At 43.3% G+C, this 20916-nt stretch overlaps 1 protein-coding gene across 12 annotated transcripts in view; it reads left to right on the forward strand.

The window, feature by feature from the left end:
• The window catches only part of madd (MAP-kinase activating death domain), a 49049-nt gene that overhangs the window by 12881 nt on the left and 15252 nt on the right, over nt 1-20916 (forward strand). For 7 of the 12 annotated variants that reach the window (XM_075466463.1, XM_075466446.1, XM_075466452.1 and 4 more), the window contains exons 7-21: nt 310-390; nt 3090-3262; nt 3396-3631; nt 3737-3893; nt 4020-4123; nt 4206-4411; nt 4583-4836; nt 5042-5181; nt 6080-6181; nt 16343-16451; nt 16615-16801; nt 17245-17395; nt 17722-17925; nt 19243-19293; nt 20685-20788. In XM_075466463.1, coding sequence (XP_075322578.1) covers nt 310-390; nt 3090-3262; nt 3396-3631; nt 3737-3893; nt 4020-4123; nt 4206-4411; nt 4583-4836; nt 5042-5181; nt 6080-6181; nt 16343-16451; nt 16615-16801; nt 17245-17395; nt 17722-17925; nt 19243-19293; nt 20685-20788 — 2259 coding nt within the window. Of the gene's footprint in view, nt 1-309; nt 391-2244; nt 2302-3089; nt 3263-3395; nt 3632-3736; nt 3894-4019; nt 4124-4205; nt 4412-4582; nt 4837-5041; nt 5182-6079; nt 6182-6981; nt 7000-7928; nt 7989-16342; nt 16452-16614; nt 16802-17244; nt 17396-17721; nt 17926-19242; nt 19294-20684; nt 20789-20916 lie in introns of all 12 variants that reach the window. The other 5 variants (XM_075466406.1, XM_075466416.1, XM_075466433.1 and 2 more) reach the window with 5 other exon arrangements.

Consider the following 20916-nt stretch of genomic DNA (forward strand, 5'->3'; position numbering starts at 1 on the left):
GTCAGGGCAGGCTGCAGCCATCTGGGGACAGTTACAGACAGGATTTTAGGATAGTCACTAGGTTTTTATAGTCCTCATGCTACAGTGCCGTTACTGACCTAAAGACTGCAACCCCAAACAGGAAGAAACTAGGAAAATAAAGGTGGAAGGCATGATTTTTTTTTTTTAATGAAATCCACTACCACACACCTCTATTGAGAGGCAATAAAGGCTTCTTTTTTTTTTTTTTTTTATGAAGTTGTCTTGTTTTAAATCTGATTAATATATGGTCTTAAGAGATATAAATTTAGAGTGTTGTTTTACCCACAGGTTATAGCACCTACCAATGCAGAGATTCTGCCACCTCTTCCAGAGCCTGAAGCAGGCGAGCTTAAGAAACATCTAAAACAGGTAATGCGTGCGATTTGTCTTGTTTTTCTGGTAAAGTTTTTCTGATTCTGCTGCACGGTGGCGAACGGCGTTCAGCTCAAGCCTGTGGGACGTTTCCTAGGATTCCTAGTTGATCACACGGGTATAAATGTAAAAATTCTCTTTCAGCTGTTTGAAGAGTAGGTGCCTCCCTCATCAGCAGAGTTGTATGTATTGTCGATGAGTGTGAGAACATTTAAAACAGGTTTTGTAGTGCACTAACAAATGATCTTTACTTCTTTTCTTCTTTTCTTTTTTTTTCCCCCTGTTTCTTTGCATGCTCTAGCTCTTGGAGGTAAAATCTGATGCTAGGACCCAAGTAAAAATTTTAGTGTTACTGGTAGCAACTAATTTCCCCCTCTAACCCAGTTTAATTACCATGACACCATAATCTGGTTCTGACTCACGGAAACACCTCATTTTTATGTACTTAAACTCTCCTGTTTGAGGTACCACAGGAGGAAATGTTCGCAGCATTTCTCTTTTTCACACTAAAGCCCACACATTGGGGATTAAAAAGTCAAATTAAAATCCATTTTTGTTAACTTGGCGACTTCAAAAGGCGGACATACTTATTAGCTAACATTCACATTTTAATCATTAGTTTAAACGGCAAAGGACATCACTGAAGTTTACAATCATTTTTGATTATGATGATTTAAGACTTTTTTTAAAGCTTCATAAATAATTTATAGATCCTCGTTATGTCTCATTGAATAATGCCAAAAAGAAACCTTCCCCTTTATCCTCTTCTCACACTTCACATTTAGCTATTTTAAAAATCATTATTAGCTTTCATATGCCTTGATTCAGAGCCAGTTTGTTAGCAGTGTGTGGTTAGCAGCTCTTTCCTTGTGTGCGTGTGTGTGTGTGTGTGTGACGGGGAGGCTGGTTTGTAGGAGTGTGCAAAGCCTCACAAGTTTTTGTGTATATTTGGAAACAAGCTCACAATGTTGATCTGTGAATGGAAAATGTCAGTGGTTAAACATGGTTTAACGTGGTTTAACGGATTTGGTGAAGACTGTGATGCTACAGCAGAATGCTGCTTCTGTGAGTCTCTGAAAATACTTGAACTGAACTCAGCATTACGAAGATAAATTGGTCCTACAAGTGACTGATTTATTTAAGTACAGCTTATTTATTTCCCTAAGTAATTGGTAATCAATATAGGATTTTTATTTTCTTTAGGCATTCAAGTGTTCAAGTATTTTTTGTTTCTGAAAAGATCTGCTGTTTTGTACTGTATCTGTCATTGCCACTCCATTGTGAGCACTGGTTTTATCCAGTTGCTCACCATGGATGACTGTCATGTGTGTTTCAAAAAGCTGGACTCTGTTGGTGAAGTCTGTTTTTTATTCTTTTTCTCACTATCATAATAAGCATAAGAAACATCTTGCGTGTCTTCATCGGTCTCTTTCTCTCTTACTTTCTCTCAGTCTAAGAATCCTCTTGCTCTCCTGGCTCTCTTTCACTTTTCCAAAACAGACACAAATCATCACGTTTTCTTTTCTCCTTACTCTAGTAGAATTAAATTTTTTTAAGTGGAAATGATTAAGGCCAACGCCTGTCCTTCAATGCACAAACACACCAAAAGGAACACTTCTCCTCGTGATCTTAAATCTGATTGAGTCACATTTGGATGACTCCGAAATACACTTATTTGCTGTCAGCAGAAACACACAAATTGGGAAGTACTACTGAAAGGAGACAAAGAAAAGAAAGGGAAAGGGCCGTGGGTGGGACCCTTCCGTCATGTCTTGTTCCAGTGTCAGTCACGAATTTGTCATCCCAGACCTTCATGTGGTTCTCCTCGCATCTTTTTTATCCCCTTCCTAGTGTCTGGTTAGGTTGACCGTGATCACCCAAAAGCAGATCTTCTCCTCTGAAAATAAGGTTACTTATTTCTCCTCCTGTGGAATGTGTAATGCCCCTGCACGGATATCCTCTCATACATTATTTTTGCTTGTCACTACTACTTGTCTCTTGTTCTCCAGACTTGAACAAAATGCATAACAGCGTCACAGAATGTTGCGGACCAGTTTTTTAATACACTGCTTAGCTCTGGCTTGAGCATGACTGAATGTGCGTGCATCTATCTTGGCATCAGTGAGTGTTCTCGTAACCAAATTAATACCAAATGAAGCTTATCTCTTTTTATCTCTTTTTATCTCTTTGACCAAGGTAACATTCATCCAGACCCAGCAACTAAATCTTCCATTATGCTAAGCTAAACATTAATTCCTGAGACTGCAACAGTTCCCTTATAGCGAATCATGCATAGTGCCTTACCTCCCTTGTGCTCCTTTTCTCCAAAATGGGACACCCACCGCAGGCATCAACATGTTCAAAAATGATCCTTTACATACTTTAGATAATAAAAAGTAAAGTAAAATGGAAAATTTATAAAAGTTAGGTTGAAACCTTTATTTATGAGATTTTTTTTCGTTGAGTAACTTTTCAGATTAATTTTAGAATTAAACAAGACTTTCCATAAAAAGCTCTCTCCTAAATCAAGTGTCTTTGGCTTTAATTGATGACAACTTTTCAGTGAAAAACACTTAAAATGTCCCATTTAAAATCAAAATGTTGATGCCAGTCGTGGGAGTGGGCCATCACAGAGCTGTGTTTTTGTCTCTCGATCCACTGCTATGATTTTAATCAATGTCACTGCTGCATTTTAGGCCTTGGCCAGTATGAGTCTGAACACCCAACCCATTTTGAATCTGGAGAAGTTCCATGAAGGCCAAGAGATGCCCCTACTCCCACCTGGGCGTGATAAAGCTTCACCGTCCTCCACAGAGTTCAACCCTCTTATTTACGGCAATGACGTTGATTCTGTGGATGTAGCCACCAGGCAAGTTTTTTGCCTCAACGGTTTGCATTAAATGTTAGGACTCTACACTGTTTACCCACGGTTCCAAGAATGCTGAAGTCAAATTCAACTCTTAAGGTAAAGATTTTTAAACTAAAACGTCTTTGTTTTGCAGGGTTGCCATGGTGCGGTTCTTCAACTCTCCAAATGTCCTCCAGGGCTTCCAGATGCACACTCGCACCTTGCGTCTCTTTCCCCGACCGGTGGTTGCTTTTCAGTCGTCATCTTTTCTTGCCTCTCGGCCACGCCGCTCTGGGTTTGCAGATAAACTTTCTCACACTCAGGCAGTAGAGTTCTATGGAGAGTGGGCTCTCAATCCCACTAACCTCGCCTTTCAGAGGATACATAACAGTAAGACTCATTTAAAAAAACAAATAATCTGTTTTTGTGAAAGTGCATTCCGTAAAATTTTGTTGATTTAAAAATCAATCGTCCTTATGTACACTTCTATTTTAGATGTGTTTGATCCATCTTTAATTGGAGACAAGCCCAAGTGGTATGCACACCAACTACAGCCAGTAGTCTACAGAGTCTATGATGGAAGCTCTCAGCTGGTTGAGGCTATGGCCGGCCCCATGGAGGACGAGGGAAATCAGTCTGACCCCACAGACAGGTGAGACAAAATTTGATCCTTCTCACATTATTCCTGCTATCTAGATTTTTGCTTTATTTAAAAAAAATAGTATTCAATGAAATTTGATTGTCTGCTGTCGGTAAAAAGTAATGTAATATGCCACAGCGGTAGTGACAGTGAGGGATACGATGACTCCAGTTCGTCATATTCCTCTCTCGGAGACCTGGTGAGTGAGATGATTCAAGGTGACATCCAGGGGGACACACCAAGTAAGTTGTTGTTTCGTTTGAAAGATGCACATTTATCATGTTCATACCATTTTCTCTGTATAAAAATCTTACCTCGTCTTAGGCTTGGATCCGCCTACTCATGCTGCACTGGGAGATCCCAGTGAGGTTGAGTTTCAAGACTTTCAAGACTTGCGGGAAGGTCATTGCACAGAGGGTCCGCCCAGTGGGGACGGAGCTGCCGAACCGTCTGATGGCCAACCGCTCCGCTCAAGCTCCAGCACAACAGCAAGCTCAAGTCCCAGCACAATCATCCAGGGAGTTAACAATGTGTGTTATCGTTCCAGTCATCGTAAAGCTTACTCTCACCTCGAAATGTCTTGGGTTAGATGGATAGCTTAAACAAAGCATCTTTTTGTTTTTGTTGATACAATTTCAGAGGTCAACTGCACACTAAAGCATTTTTACTGTTTATACTCATCCGTGTTCATATTATTTCAGGAGCAGGTGGAAGCACCTGAAATTGAAGCATCAGCAAGTGCCGCTTTACAGAACCCTGTACCTGGGTTGGGCAGTCAGCCATTCCTCAGACCTGCAGCTGATGCTGGTCTGGTGGACCCAGCCAACAAAAAGCAAGAGTATGACAACCCATACTTTGAGCCTCAGTATGGTTTCCCCTCAGAGGATGACCCTGATGCAGAAGAGCAAGTGGAATCATACACCCCTCGATTCAACCAGAACCTCAATGGCAACAAGTGTGTTAAACTTGTTCATCACTTGAATGATAACATCATTCAAATGGGCTTTCTGATCGGCCATGCAATGTTCTCGTCATGGTGGTCTTGAATCTTTGGTGGTGTGATGTTATGCTGTTTGAATGCTTGAGAGTCTTCCATGTTTTGTGGATTAATTTTAGCGTCTGTGTTGCATGTTAATGTCTCGGCCTCTTGATTTGTTCAGGGTGCAGCGGCCTTTACGTCCCAGCAGCCTGAGGCTTCCGGGAGAGTCCGACGGAGAGGGAGACTCTCGCAACAGCTCGCCAAACTCCACCATTTCCAACAGCAGCAATGATGGATTTGGAGGGCTTATGTCCTTTGCCAGTAAGGATGATAACATTTTTATTTTGGATTATTTTCAGCCAAATCTTTAACTAGGGTTTCTTTTTAATTTTTATTTCATATTATTTGTCATATTTAGTTCATCCACTTTTAAAGTTTGATGGCTCGTTTTAGTCGTTAACTTTACATGCACCCCTTGCATTATAAAAGATACCAAAAGAAGAGTTTTTTATTTTTTTATTATTTTTTTTATAGAATTATACCTAGTTTCCAGTTTTGTTCATGTGAAAAACATCTTGGCATGCTGTTGTGTGCATATTTATTTATTTTTTTTCCATTTTCTGCAGCTGGCCAATAAATAAATAAATGGATAAATAAATCAGATTAGAGATCATGTGACTGATGCCTGTTTCTTTTTCTCTGCTAAAATAAAACATTTGATGAAATTAGACCATAACAGATGGTTTAATTTGGGCTTAAATAAACAGTCAATTCTATTGCGTTTGCTTTCTGTGTAACAGATCTACTTAAGCTAACATAAATGTCTATGGGTAATAAAAACATTGATCCACAGCAGTCGCATTGACAAAGCTGCTTGTAATGGAGATGTTCCTTTCATATTTTTTTTGTTTCCCTGCCACATCTAATATGCAAAGCTTCAGGCTATTGTAAAATCAGATTTTACACTATTGAGTGATATATCAGGCATATATATTTTAAGAAGACTTGAGTTTCAGATGCTTGAATTTCGTAAATCAATGATTTGTTTATTTTTTTTTCATCTGGGTCAGTTGCATCTCGTTACCAAAGCCTAATATTGATGAGATTAAATATCTCTAGAATACATGTGAATTATCAGTGTTAACTTGTATACCTTGTTATTGCTTCATCATTTAAGTCACGTTGCTGTTTGCTGATCACATGCTTACTCCCACCACAGGTAATCTTTACAAGAACCATGGCACCAGTTTCAGTCTGTCGAATCTCAGTCTTCCCAACAAGGCAGCGAGAGAAAAATCAACACCGTTCCCCAGTCTGAAAGGTAGGAGAGCACAGCTAATCTATGAAATCTCTTCTTTTTTATTTTTGTTAACTTAATGTCTGTTCAGTGTGGTTATTTTTGTTTGTTTATAAAGACACAACAAAAGGAAGTCGATGTAAAATACTTTTAGTGTCATTATCGACACGGATTTTATTTATTTTCTTATCACTGGCTTCATATTGGCAGTCTTTGTTTGAGTGATCACGTTTAAGATGCCTTTAAGTTCTGATTTTTTTTTTCCTTCACGAGCTAAATAAAACAAATACTGAAGACTGAATGAAATGTAAAAAACACACCATTTTTTTATGCCCTTGATTGATTTACTGTTTGTCCTTCTCTTTGTTTTAAATTTTCTTGTTTTAAAAATCATTTATTGGGGTAAAAGAATATTTTAATTTTGATGTTGAGGAGGAAATGGAACAAGCAGGTTTGTAGAACTGTTTTTACGGCTTGACTTTCCTCCCTCTGGATTGCCAAACATATATGGCACTATTTAAAGGAGAATATTGAGGAAATAATTAGTGTTTTTCTCTCGAGAACTGAAACGGGAAAATCCACTTAAAAACAGACTTGAATTGTTTTTGTCATGTCTTGCACGTTTTGCGTTTGAGATGATTTAATAGTTAAGATTTAAGAGGATAATAATGAGCTCTGTTGAGGCTGGATTTTCACTTAAACTGAGAGAAAAAGAAACAGGTGAAGCATGGCGAACTAACTCAATAGCTCCACTCCATGTGGAATAGCTGCCATAGAAATGTTCTTTTCCTTTGATTATGATGTGTTTTGTCTTTGTTGTTCAGATTCCCCCGACAGCCCGGGTATGTTACGTCTGGTGTGATAGTTTGTTTTAACCCCCTCACTAGGCTTTACTTTATCCTTTTAAAGTGGCCTCTACCTCTCTCAAACCCTGCTTCTCAGTGTAGGACTAAGATAGAAGATACACCCCTAATAGCCGTGGAAACATCTGCCTTCCCTTCTATTCCTCCACCATTCCTCTGTGTGTGACTGTTGGGAGTCTTATGATGCACACATTTATAATTAAGATTTCTTCTGCGACCACAATCGTTACTGATGTGATATCCGCACATTCATTTCTCGCTACTACCAGTAGGATGTTTTTGATCTGCATTTACATACTTACAGCATTGTTGTGGTAACATTGAAATCATTGAATGATGCTCACAGAAACATCTGTCTGCAGTGAATGGAAATAATCTCCCGCCTGCCTCTTGACCCTCACGTGCCGTTTGCTCCTTGAGTGGTTCTTGTTGCTGAGTGTTTACGTCCCTTTTTTAAGATCATTCACGGTTTTAACTAGATGGATGATCTAATTATTTATGTCACTGCTGTCTATTTTTTTGTGTTTTGTGCTTAAAAGAAGCTGCTCCGTGGAAAAAAGTGCACCATGCACAACCTCTAAAGAAACAACTCCATCCATTGTTCTTGTTTAATGTAAAGCATCATTTACATGGTTCAGGCCACTGATGCATACACAACAAAGTATTAGCTCAATTTTGACTATATTAATTAAAAACTGGTTATTATTCATCTGATCGAACATTTAAGGGCTCTGTACCATTTTCATTCTTCTGTTACTTTTTGATTTATGTTTTTTCTTTGTTTTGGCACCTTGTTAAGTGTGCATGTCTGTTGTTTTATGGGTTGATGTTCAGACTGGTTGTGTCTGGGCCGGTGTCCCTCTCTCTGTCCACCTTTTTGCGGCACTAATTCTGGGTTTTGTGTGCAGTATTTGGGCTAAATTCTCTAATGGAGATAATTACAGAGGCCGGCCCGGGGAGCGGAGAAGGTGGGTTCTGCCCTTTTTATCGAGTGAGCTGCATGCTTCTCCAAGCCAGTCAATTACATCTCCCAGCATTCCCCTATGTTTCTCTCCATTTCAGTCACTGTGTGAATCATCAAAGGTCCAGCGAGACATTGTTTCTTCTTTCCACACTGTCATTCATGGTAACTGTGATCCTCAGACTAACTGTTCACTCCATAAAATGTTTAATGTCATATCCAAAACGTAACTTATCACAGTTGACGTTCAAAAGACTCTAGACCCTAGATCTAATGGCAGCTGCAGGAAAAAGTGGAGCAATATATCATACAACAGTTGACCACGAGGAAGCAAAGAAAGCAGAGGGAGTACAGGACACAGAACAGGATGCTGTGTGCAGAACAAGAATAGAAAAGACTTACTAATTTACCAACATCCATTGTTTGTCATTGTTTTCTCGTCCTCCATGCTCCCACAGAGTACAAAACGGGGTTGGGCTGAATTATGCTGTAATTGTGTTGAGCACAATGAGCAGTGTCTGCAGTGAAATTATGCTAATTCCAAACCTAAGTGGTGAGAAACTTTTTCTTAACTGAAGGCAGCGTTTTGTTAAGGGAGTGATCGGTTGTCTTCTCCAACATAACAGCTCTTTTGTTTCCAGACTTCCACTCCAGGAGGGGTTTTAGGATCGGAAGCTTTCACTTTTTTCAGACATTTATCAAGATATTTTGGATTGTCGTTGGCATAATAAAAGTAAATTGAGGAATTTCAATCAATATTTTTTTGGGCTTTTTAGATTTACAGTGTTATTTATTTAAGGCACTTATCGTGGGCTAAATCTAAGCTCAGCGCTATTTCTTTTATCCCACTGTTCGAGACACAGACGAGTTAACTAACCCCCAGCTGGGAAACTAGTTTGGTCACCCGTGCACAGTAAGAAGAGATACTAGTGCAGTTTTATAGATGGACCATCTGAACGCTAATGTGGTGTCGGGAATTTTAAAGTAAGAATTACATGCAGTCGCATTCAAACATCTTGTATTTGAATTCCCTGAGATATTAAATGGAATCAAATCCCTAAATTAATTTGATTGAATTCCTGAGTTGTGATTATTCTTACAGATTTCAAGTATAAAGTGTATGAATTTGAATATATGTAGTTGATTTGAATCGTAGGCTGAAATGCTGAGTGGATTTATGAGTTTCCACCTGGCCTGGTCAGCACTGTTTTCTAACTTGGTTTGCAGTCTGACCTGCTACTGCAGATACATTTGAGCTTTTGCTGCCTCAGACTTTTAAAAGTTTGTTTTCCAATTGATTTCACTTCCATTTCCCTTGTTACACTGGTCAATCGAGCATTTGACCTGTAATGCTAAGCACTATTTTCTAGCCTCTGTAAAAACCCACAGGGGACTTTCTAAGACTGGCCGACTGTCCTGCCCCAAAAAAATAGAAACTTGCTAAATCTGGAGGCCCGCAAAATGAAAAAGTTTGCTTTTTCATTTAGCCTCATTTCAAGTATGCTACAATTTGTAGCATACTTGAAAATAAGACTTTTTATGATTGATTTTCGCCTCTCGCCCGATGACCGCTGAGATAGGCTCCGGCCCCCCCCCGCGACCCGACCGACGGATTAAGCAGGTATAGAAAATGGATGGATGGATAGACGGATGGATGATTGATTTTCAAAGTTAAAAACTCCAGTCCAAACAAATATGTTGTTCCCAAGACATTCCAGCAATAAGAATATACAGAAAATCTCTGCTGTCACTTTAAAACTGACATTAAATGTAAATGTAAATGTATTTTATTCATACAGCCCTTTACAGACAATCATTATGATGTACCAAAGTGCTTTACAGCAGGTAATAAATAAAGAGAAGAATAAGTAAAAATGAATAAAAACAAAAGAACAGTGAAAGCAATAAAATACAACAAAATCGAATAAGATAAAAGTGTCATCATACTACTGGGTATTAAAAGCCATCCTAAATAAGTAGGTTCTTAGCCTAGATATGAAGAGGCCCAGGTCGGAAATAAGACGCAGCTCAACGGGGAGCTTATTCCAGAGCCTGGGGGCAGCGACGGAAAAGGCTCGGTCACCCCAGTGTTTGTATTCTGACCTGGGCACTTCCAGCAAAAATTGATTTGTTGACCTCAGAGCTCTACCAGGATTGCGGACTGTTAAAAGCTCAGATAAATATGATGGGGCGAGGCCGTTAAGAGCTTTAAAAACAAACATTAAAAGTTTCAAATCAGTTCTATAAAGGACAAGAAGCCAATGGAGGGAGTTAAGAACAGGAGTGATGTGCACACGTCTGTTGGTGTTGGTTAAAAGACGGGCAGCAGCGTTCTGCACAGCTGAAGGCGACCGAGAGAAGACTGGGAGACGGCAACATCCATCCATCCATCCATCCATCATCTTCCGCTGGTCCGGGGATCGGGTCGCGGGGGCAGCAGCTTGAGCAAAGAGACCCAGACGTCCCTGTCCCCGGCCACTTCCTCCAGCTCTTCTGGGGGGACCCCGAGGCGTTCCCAGGCCAGCCGAGAGACATAGTCTCTCCAACGTGTCCTGGGTCTTCCCCGGGGCCTCCTCCCAGTGGGACGGGCCCGGAACACCTCACCGGGGAGGCGTCCAGGAGGCATTCTCACCAGATGCCCGAGCCACCTCATCTGACTCCTCTCGATGCGGAGGAGCAGCGGTTCTACTCCGAGCCCCTCCCGGATGACCGAGCTTCTCACCCTATCTCTAAGGGAGAGCCCAGACACCCTGCGGAGGAAACTCATTTCGGCCGCTTGTATTCGCGATCTCGTTCTTTCGGTCACTACCCACAGCTCGTGACCATAGGTGAGGGTAGGAACATAGATTGACCGGTAAATCGAGAGCTTCGCCTTCTGGCTCAGCTCCTTCTTCACCACGACGGGCCGGTGCAGAGCCCGCATCACTGCAGACGCCGCACCAATCCGTCTGTCAATCTCCTGTTCCATTCGTCCCTCACTCGTGAACAAGACCCCGAGATACTTGAACTCCTCCACTTGGGGAAGGATCTCATTCCCGACCCGAAGAGAGCATTCCACCCTTTTCCGGCTGAAGACCATGGTCTCAGATTTGGAGGTGCTGATGGTCATCCCAGCCGCTTCACACTCGGCTGCGAACCGCTCCAGTGAGAGCTGAAGGTCACGGCCTGACGACGCCAACAGAACCAAATCGTCCGCAAAAAGCAGAGACCCGATTCTGAGGTCGCCAAACCGGACCCCCTCAACGCCCTGGCTGCGCCTAGAAATTCTGTCCATAAAAATTATGAACAGAATCGGTGACAAAGGGCAGCCCTGACGGAGTCCAACCCTCACAGGAAACATGTCCGACTTACTGCCGGCAATGCGGACCAAACTCTGACACCGGTCATACAGAGACCGAACAGCCCATATCAAGGAGTCCGGCACTCCATACTCCCGGAGCACCCCCCACAAGAGTCCCCGAGGGACACGGTCGAACGCCTTCTCCAAGTCCACAAAACACATGTAGACCGGTTGGGCGAACTCCCATGCACCCTCCAGGATCCTGCGGAGAGTATAGAGCTGGTCCACTGTTCCACGGCCAGGACGAAAACCACACTGCACCTCCTGAATCCGAGATTCGACTATCCGGCGGATCCTCCTCTCCAGTACCCCCGAAAAGACCTTACCAGGGAGGCTGAGGAGTGTGATCCCCCTATAGTTGGAACACACCCTCCGGTCCCCCTTTTTAAAGAGGGGGACCACCACCCCGATCTGCCAGTCCAGAGGCACTGCCCCCGATGTCCACGCGATGCTGCAGAGGCGTGTCAACCAAGACAGCCCCACAACATCCAGAGCCTTGAGGAACTCAGGACGGACCTCATCCACCCCCGGGGCCTTGCCACCGAGGAGTTTTTTGACCACCTCGGCAACCTCAGCCCCAGAAATGGGAGGTCCCACGTCCGAGCTCCCCAACTCTGCTTCCTCATCGGAAGGCGTGTCGGTAGGATTGAGGAGGCCCTCGAAGTACTCCCCCCACCGACTCACGACGTCCCTAGTTGAAGTCAGCAGAGCCCCGCCCTCACCATACACGGTGTTGACGATGCACCGCTTCCCCCCCCTGAGCCGCCGGATGGTGGACCAGAATCTCCTCGAGGCCGTCCGGAAATCGTTCTCCATGGCCTCCCCGAACTCCTCCCAAGCCCGAGTTTTTGCCTCAGCAACCGCCGAGGCTGCGTTCCGCTTGGCCTGTCGGTACCCATCAGCTGCTTCCAGAGTCCCACTGGCCAAAAAGGCCCGATAGGACTCCTTCTTCAGCTTGACGGCCTCCCTCACCACTGGGGTCCACCAGCGGGTTCGGGGATTGCCGCCACGACAGGCACCGACCACCTTGCGGCCACAGCTCCGGTCGGCCGCCTCAACAATGGAGGCACGGAACATGGCCCATTCGGGCTCAATGTCCCCCACCTCCCCCGGGACATGGTTGAAGCTCTGCCGGAGGTGGGAGTTGAAACTCCTCCTTACAGGGGATTCCGCCAGCCGTTCCCAGCAGACCCTCACAATACGTTTGGGCCTGCCAGGTCTGACCGGCTTCCTCCCCCACCAGCGGAGCCAACTCACCACCAGGTGGTGATCAGTTGACAGCTCCGCCCCTCTCTTCACCCGAGTGTCCAGGACATACGGCCGCAAGTCCGATGATACGACTACAAAGTCGATCATCGAGCTGCGGCCTAGGGTGTCCTGGTGCCAAGTGCACATATGGACACCCTTATGCCTGAACATGGTGTTCGTTATGGACAATCCGTGACGAGCACAGAAGTCCAACAACAAAACACCACTCTGATTCAGATCGGGGGGGCCGTTCCTCCCAATCACGCCCCTCCAGGTCTCACTGTCATTGCCCACGTGAGCATTGAAGTCCCCCAGCAGGACGAGGGAGTCTCCCGGAGGAGCACTCTCTAGTGCCTCCTCCAGGGACTCCAAAAAGGGTGGGTACTCTGAACTGCCGTTCGGTGCATAAGCACAAACAACAGTCAGGACCCGTCCCCCCACCCTAAGGCGGAGGGAGGCTACCCTCTCGTCTACCGGGGTAAACCCCAATGTACAGGCGCACAGCCGGGGGGCGATAAGTATGCCCACACCTGCTTTACGCCTCTCACCGCGGGCAACTCCAGAGTGGAAGAGAGTCCAACCCCTCTCGAGGAGGCTGGTTCCGGAGCCCAAGCCATGCGTCGAGGTGAGTCCGACTATATCTAGCCGGAACCGCTCAGCCTCGCGCACCAGCTCAGGCTCCTTCCCCAGCAGAGAGGTGACGTTCCACGTCCCAAGAGCCAGCTTCAGTAGCCGAGGATCAGACCGCCAAGGTCCCCGCCTTCGGCTGCCGCCCAGCTCACATTGCACCCGACCCCCATGGCCCCTCCCACGGGTGGTGAGCCCGTAGGAAGGGGGACCCGTGTCGTTTCTTCGGGCTGTGCCCGACCGAGCCCCACGGGCACAGACCCGGCCACCAGGCGCTCGCCGGCGGGCCCCACCCCTGGGCCTGGCTCCAGGGGGAGGCCCCGGTGACCCGCGTCCGGGCAAGGGAACACGGTGTCCATAAATATTATTCATCATAGGGGTCTTGTGAGCTGTTCTTTGTCTGGTCCCTCATCTAGGATCTGTTTGCCATGGGTGACCCTACCAGGGGCTTAAAGCCCCAGACAACATAGCTCCCAGACTCATTGGGGCACGCAAACCCCCCCACCACGATAAGGTGACAGCTCAAGGTTTATGTTTGGCAAACATTAAAAGTTTCAAATCAGTTCTATAAAGGACAAGAAGCCAATGGAGGGAGTTAAGAACAGGAGTGATGTGCACACGTCTGTTGGTGTTGGTTAAAAGACGGGCAGCAGCGTTCTGCACAGCTGAAGGCGACCGAGAGAAGACTGGGAGACGGCAACATAAAGTGCATAATCTTTGTTTATTTACATCTTAAACAAAGTCAAATGATGCGTTAAATGGCTTTGTAGCAGTTACAGTTATTCATCTGCTACGGATCTGATCAACATTGATGGGAAAAGACCCGGGCAAACAGTATTAGTTTTGATGTAGGTGCAGCGCTCACAGATGCTCTTCAAAGGAGCAGATTCTTAACAGCATCTCACATGGAAGCTCTGAAACTGATGACAACTTGAAGACAAATTACTTGTCCTGGACCCACTTTGCCTGGTCTGTCTTTTGCAGTCAAGTCAAAAATAATAAATTTGCCCAATGATCTCAGAAAGTTGTCCTTCTCTGAAACTGTGGGATGCAGTATAATGGCCATCCCTCCTATAATGCCATGTTATTGTGGCCAGCAGGGAGGTAGTAGTATTTATAGGATGTAAATGTAGTTCTGAGTATGTCGAAGTGCTGAGGGTAAACATGCTAGTTGTGGCAATGGAAGATATTTAATCCGCTTGCTTTAGGGGGAATTTGAAAGAATCAGTTTATACACTTTTTTTTTTTTTTTTTTAATAAAATGGTATATCTGAGGTCTTTGTAGACTTTTGAACATACACACTAGATATATTGGAGGTAAAGCTGCATTCTACTGTTTTTCTGCATTTTAATAATAATTTTTGCAGCTACACTTTTGACAAAGATCGGGTATATTGAAATAATATGATTAATAGAATTATTTATTTATTTATTTTTCATAAAAAATTGCATAGAAATTGCTTTGAAAAATAAAAAAATCTTTACTGGATATGCCAGCTGACAAAACTAACCAGTAAATCCCCATATAACTCACAAGTTTAGGTTAAAGGCTGATGAAAATATGTAGTAAATAAACACAGTACTGGTGTTTTGTGATGCGTCTGCCCAGCTTTAGATAGAAAAAGAAACGCCTCAAGATTGACATTTTCATTGAAGTGTGGCACCGCTGAGGCAATTTAATGCCCTGTGCAAGGTTAACCCATTCACACCTAAAGCCTTTAAAATCCCCATTTTCTTGACATGTCTTTGTCCCTGAAGAAACGGCTGGCTTTGGCACGAGCTAATAATGTGGGAAAGTTTGTCAGTATTTATGTTGAAAAAGATTGAGTTTCTTGTAAAGGGTGATGTTATGCTCACTTTGCAGCAGATATTAACGGTAAAACATGCGTGTGTTGCATCAGATCTGAATGAAGCCTTAGAAGTAGACCAGTCTCAGTGTCTGGTGACACGTGCTGGGAACAGACCAAGATCCCAGGGGAAGCGTAGGTATACCGATGATCCAAAAGTGACCCTGGTCTTTATATATGTAATTGTAATGCTGTAGTATGTAAATCTGTATTACCAGCAGCCACAAAGAGATAAATATTTACAGTAGCCACAAATTTAACAGCTCCGGTGTCACATTTCCAGTTCAGCTTGTTGAGCTGAACGCCCAGTTATCTGTAGCCTTCCAACACGCTGCTTTCAAAGTCAATGTGAGTTTACAACATTACGCCTGTGTATTCATGACGGGTCGGAAACCCTCCCTCTGCTCGGTCAGCTCCACTGAGGAGCTTCTGAAGTGTTGCTGTTTGAAACTTTAGTTATATGAGAAGCTGTTTCATTTAATGCAGAGATCAAGACCTTTTCAGTTGATTTTCTATAAATTAAAACTTTCCAATCGGATACCAACAAAAACCATCCTATACTGATCTATGTTTAGATGCTTGTAGTGCTGCAGTGGCTTGGATTCATGTGTATTGGCTATGGGTTAAGCCACATGTATGTTTTTTTTTTACACATGTATCATTTTTACAGGTTCGATCATAATGTGCTGATCTAATGATTTAGCCAACCCCAGTACCCTTGTTTAAACATCTCACCGCATAGTAGCTTTATACTAATATGACTGCCATTCATCCAATCACTTCATTGTTTTTTTTCATGCATGATACCACTGATGTAGTGCTGTACGCACTGTCCTCCCTCTGACCTTCACTTTTCTAAATTGCTAATGTGTGATGCCTCCACCAAGAGCACCATTCAGACTCCTGTTTGTGTGTGTGTGTGAGTGTGTGTTTGCACCCTGTCCCTGTTGGATTTGTCCTTCACGGCTCTTGTTGTAACAATAGAATGTAGCTGCTGCAGTAATTTGTCTGGTCCGCAGTAGAAAACCTTAAGTGGATTCCAAACATGTCTGTCCTCTTCCCAAAGAGATGCTCTCTGCCCTATTTGATGTTGTAGTTCACAAAATGAGTAGTTTGAAAATTGTTTCCTGTTGTGATTTAAAGTTTCTGGTGAGCAAGTGGGTTGGTTTTGTAACTCCAGTCCACTTCCACTGAGTGCTCTTTAGGTTAGTTAGCTCATAGTTTGAGGTGTTGTTCCTATATTCTGATTATGTTTGCTTTTTCGTGTTCAGACACTTCATTGTTTGGTTTTTCTTCCAGGAGCACGTGCCCCTCGAGCACTAGTGGACCAGAAGTCTTCAGTAATCAAACACAGTCCAACGGTGAAGAGGGAATCGCCGTCACCTCAGGGTCGAGTCAACAACACGAGGTGGGGAACTCTAAAACGCTAAAGCACACTGTCATGACCTTTTGTGTTCATCATTTTTCCTTTTTTGGGGGAAAAGGTAATGAATATTTCTCCATTGACAAGAGTTGTGTAATTGCCTCCATCTGTAGAACAGGATTGTTACTTGTTTTTGTTTTTAATCCAGTGAGAACCAGCAGTTCTTGAAGGAAGTGGTTCAGAGTGTTCTGGATGGACAGGGTGTCGGCTGGCTCAACATGAAAAAAGTGCGCCGCCTGTTGGAGAACGAGCAGCTTCGTGTGTTCGTGCTGAGTAAGCTGAACAGACTCGTCCAGTCGGAGGAAGACGCCCGACAGGAGATCATACGTGACGTGGTGAGATACTTTGTTTTTGTGCCAGGAAGTGCACAGTATTAACTACAAATCCTCAAAAATAAAGATTTGAATGTATGATTTGTACCGTTCTGTATGAAAATGCAATGCCATTTTTCTTACTTAAGGAACAAGATGTGTGTAGGTAATTCTGTTATTTATGACAAAATTACCAAGGTGCTTGCAGATGAAACGCTTATTGAAGAAGTTACCTGCAGTTTGATGTTTTTTCTGCTGGAGGCGACTAGAAATGGACTGTAACTCTCACATTAAAGTGAACTCACTTGCATAAGGACTGTTTTTTTCCCCCTGACTAGTGAAACGTCGCACTTGTTAAACCGAAAACTTTTGTCGATACAACATGACATTGTTTTGATGTGAGATTGTCTTTTTCTGTCAATTTGAAACTCTTAAAAGCGTAGTTCTTTTGTGCGTTTTGTTTCCAGGAGGTGAGCAGAAAGGTTTACAAAGGCATGCTGGACATCTTGAAGTGCACAGTTTCAAGTCTGGAGCACTCTTACACTAATGCAGGCCTTGGAGGAATGGCCAGTGTCTTCAGCTTACTGGAAATAGCACGCACACATTATCAAACCAAAGGTACACATGAACGTTTGAATTTGATTCTCGTTTGTGGGTTTATAGAATGTAGATTTTTAATTTTCTTAAGCTCATGTAAGACTGTTTGTGCTGAGAAGCATAACAGCGGTGTGCCTGTGCTACTAACACGTGTCCAAGTCTTTGCATTGTCTTGATATTAAGTTTTATGCTGCATGCTAGACCTTGACTCACTAAAAACATGAACTGAAACTGTAACTTGCTTTTGTCAAATTCTTTCAATCCTTTCCCATTTTAAATCTCCACATAGTTTTTCTGTAATTTTGATGAATTCTGTCTTTGGCCCATTAATTTTGGCAACTTGGTAGACCCAGACAAACGCAAGCGAAGCCCCACAGACAGTGCTGGCAGTCCGGGGAGTAAAGAGAGTCCTTCTGGTCGTATGGAGACTGCCAGACCTCAGGGCCTCCTGAATATTCCCCGCCTGCAGCTGCCGCACCACACAACGGGCAAAGGAGCCCGCCATTTTGAAACCCGGAGTCTGAATGAGGAGAACTTTATTGCCTCGATTGGTGTGTACACCACTCCAGCCCGGTTGCATGTGCGCTGTAAATCCCCCCCCCTACAAGCTCATCAACTTTATACCCCCACCCCTCCTCCAGCCGTCTTAAAGAAAGATCCCCTCACTTGTCCCTGACAGATTCTTGCAGGTGCATTTATATTCCACACACTTTGACTGAAAATAACCGCTGAAGAGCGCTTTGTATTAATTAGTAATATGCTTAAATTGTATTTCTCTGTGGAGACATTTTCTTCAAAAATAAGATCAGATTTACAAGAGATCAAAATTCAGAAATTGTAAGTATTGTTGAAAAGTGTCTGGAATATATCCCTGTCTTCCAGCCTGGACTGCGTGTGTTTGCCTCCCTTTCCTTAAACATCTGTGCAACTGTTTGCCTCCTTTCTGAGGTTCTGTTGTTGGCCTCCTAGCACCTTGAATGCATGTCCTTGTTTTGTTCTTCCAATGTGTAAATCTGCAGTAGTGGACGAGGGAAACCAGAGGTATGCGCATCGATAGTCAAAATCGGTGCTAGTCTGTGCCTTTACTGCAGGTTTCTGCAAGGCGTGTTGTAGAAAATAGCAGCTACCTTTGCTCTCAGCATGGAGGGTGGAAGCATCACTCCCCAGTAAACAGTCCCAGCAAAGAGTCACAGCAGAGGTGTTTTCCATTGGTCACTGAAGAAAGAACTTAAAAAGAAAGTTTGATTCATGTCTTTCACTTCCCATGAATAGTTCTGGGTCTGTATACGGGGGACATTCTCAGTCCAGCCACCCTGACACCTCTCCTACCTGCACCCCTTCTCTACCTGTTAGAAGTTGCACCTTCAATTCTACAGAATGCTGTGAGACTCGCATCCTGGCTTCTGCAACTGCTCCATTTCACACGCTGGCTAATCGGCCGCTCAAACCCCATCCCATGCTCTTTTCCGAATCAGCCATCTGTTTCCCACCTTTGCTCTGGAGAGCCAGACAAATGCGATCGATGAAATCAGGTGGCCTGTGGTCGGAGCCAAATCTCATTCTGACGCCCGTGTGGCTCTCCAGGACTTTGTGCTGGGAGCTCTGGGTGTGTTGTAATGTTCCCTTAGTAGCTGTTACACAGTGATTCCAAAAGATGACATTTTTCTTTTTGTCTTTTTTTTTTTAACAGATTAAAGGAGAGCTACATGCAAACATTACAAAACACCTTCCTTCAATAACGACAGGCTTTCAATGCTTATTTTGTTTTGGTTTTGGTTTCAATGCTCACCCACCATACATGCCTTTTCAACCAGCTCTCTGACTCTCTCTCTGTCTTTCTCTCCTTGCTTGCAATGCATCTTGGGTAGAATTGTGGAGCAAGCACCAGGATAAGCAAAAAGCTATGGAAAAACCACAGAGTAAGAGACTTTTCACACACCAAATGAAAAAAAGAAAAAAGATTTGGGTGTTCATTTGCTGACTTTTTTCCCCCCCTTTGAAAAGTGTCTTTATCTGTGAAAAAAAAGATAAAGGACTGCTTGGAAAGAACGTCACAATGAATAAACCCCCCCAGAGAAGGCATTCTTAAGAGTATACAATTAATCTATTTTATTCCTGACTGATAAAATGTGGATAAGTTTCATTTCAGCTCAGGAGTTTTTCTTGTTTTTTTCCCCCACAAGTTGAGACATGCGGAGTGCAAGTAACTAAATGTGTTATAGTTTTCAGTATCCTCAAGCCTAAGTTTAGTTTAAATACACTTTGTTTATCTCACTTGGGTCTTTAAATTTCACACAGATTTAATCCTCTTGAGAAATTACCGGATTGTTTCAGTGTTATTTCTGAACCGAGACTCGAGATGGCAGCCACTCAGCCAAGTCTTCTTTGATAAAAATCAAATATTTGTTGACTTACGTGGACATGTAGCACAAATCCTGTGGCTCATCATAAGGAAGTTCACACTTTAAAACAATGGCAGTTGTTTGTTATATTAACTGGCTGTAGCTCAAGCCTAAAGTCTTTTCTTTTTTGCCTCTTGAGACGTTACATCAGGAGCAGAAACGAATACCTGCTGCCTTGTCCTGCTCTTCTTCACATTTTTTTTTTTTTTTTTTTGCTATAACGTGTCCTTACAGCCAACATTTCCACAGTTGCTGGCTTTATGAAATGTTTTGCCTGAGGTAAATGTCACGAAAAGTGAAAAACACAAGGAAGTGTCAGGATGTACGTGTCCACACCTACGGAGGTGATAAATAATTAAAAAAACAGAAAATGTCTCCTTCACCGTTCATCAGTTTGTCTGCATGCCTAACTGCCTGTGTCTGTTTGTGGTTTTTGATGTAACTTGGGCCACATTTGCAGCACTGATTGAGAAGTAATGTTGCGCTCTTTGCAGTTTTGTTTCATTTTGTAATGTTTTCCCCAGTTTTATTGCACTCTCTGCTTGCCTCTGTCTTTTCTCTGTCTGGTCTTTATTTATTTAACCCAGTTTAACACCACAGTCTTGTATTGAGAAAGTTGTGAAAAAATGATGAAACAAGTTCTTATTCTTCTTCAGATTTGAGGCATTATTGTCTCCCAGAACCTGTAGCTACTAGCACGTTGAGTCTTGAATACAATTTCACAATGAAGCTAGTGTTATTTCCTTAACATGAGTGAACATAATGAAGTGTTTAAATAAGCTTTGGCAGCTGAGATGGATGTAGTATCAGTGTTTCCATGCTCTGGCTCTGAGGCTGGTCTCACAAAGGTAAGACGGTAATGTGTTCTTAGTCATGAAAACAGGCTGATAATCGTGTGTACTTTACAGGGTCTGAAGGCGCAAAGCAGCAGCGCCCACAGGTGGCCGATGCAGAGGAGAAAAAATCCCAGATCAGTGCTGATAGTGGCCTCAGTGTCGCGTCCGGATCTCAGGTTTGTACACGAAGTACTGTTGTTTGAAAACCTGGTTGTGGTTAAGTAGAGAATTACAGTAAAATACCTTGATGTCACCAGTCTTTTTGTGGTACTTTACATTTAAATAACTAAAACCTGATTTCTTG

Source organism: Odontesthes bonariensis, chromosome 1 (assembly GCF_027942865.1).
Source record: "Odontesthes bonariensis isolate fOdoBon6 chromosome 1, fOdoBon6.hap1, whole genome shotgun sequence".
Taxonomy (NCBI): domain Eukaryota; kingdom Metazoa; phylum Chordata; class Actinopteri; order Atheriniformes; family Atherinopsidae; genus Odontesthes; species Odontesthes bonariensis.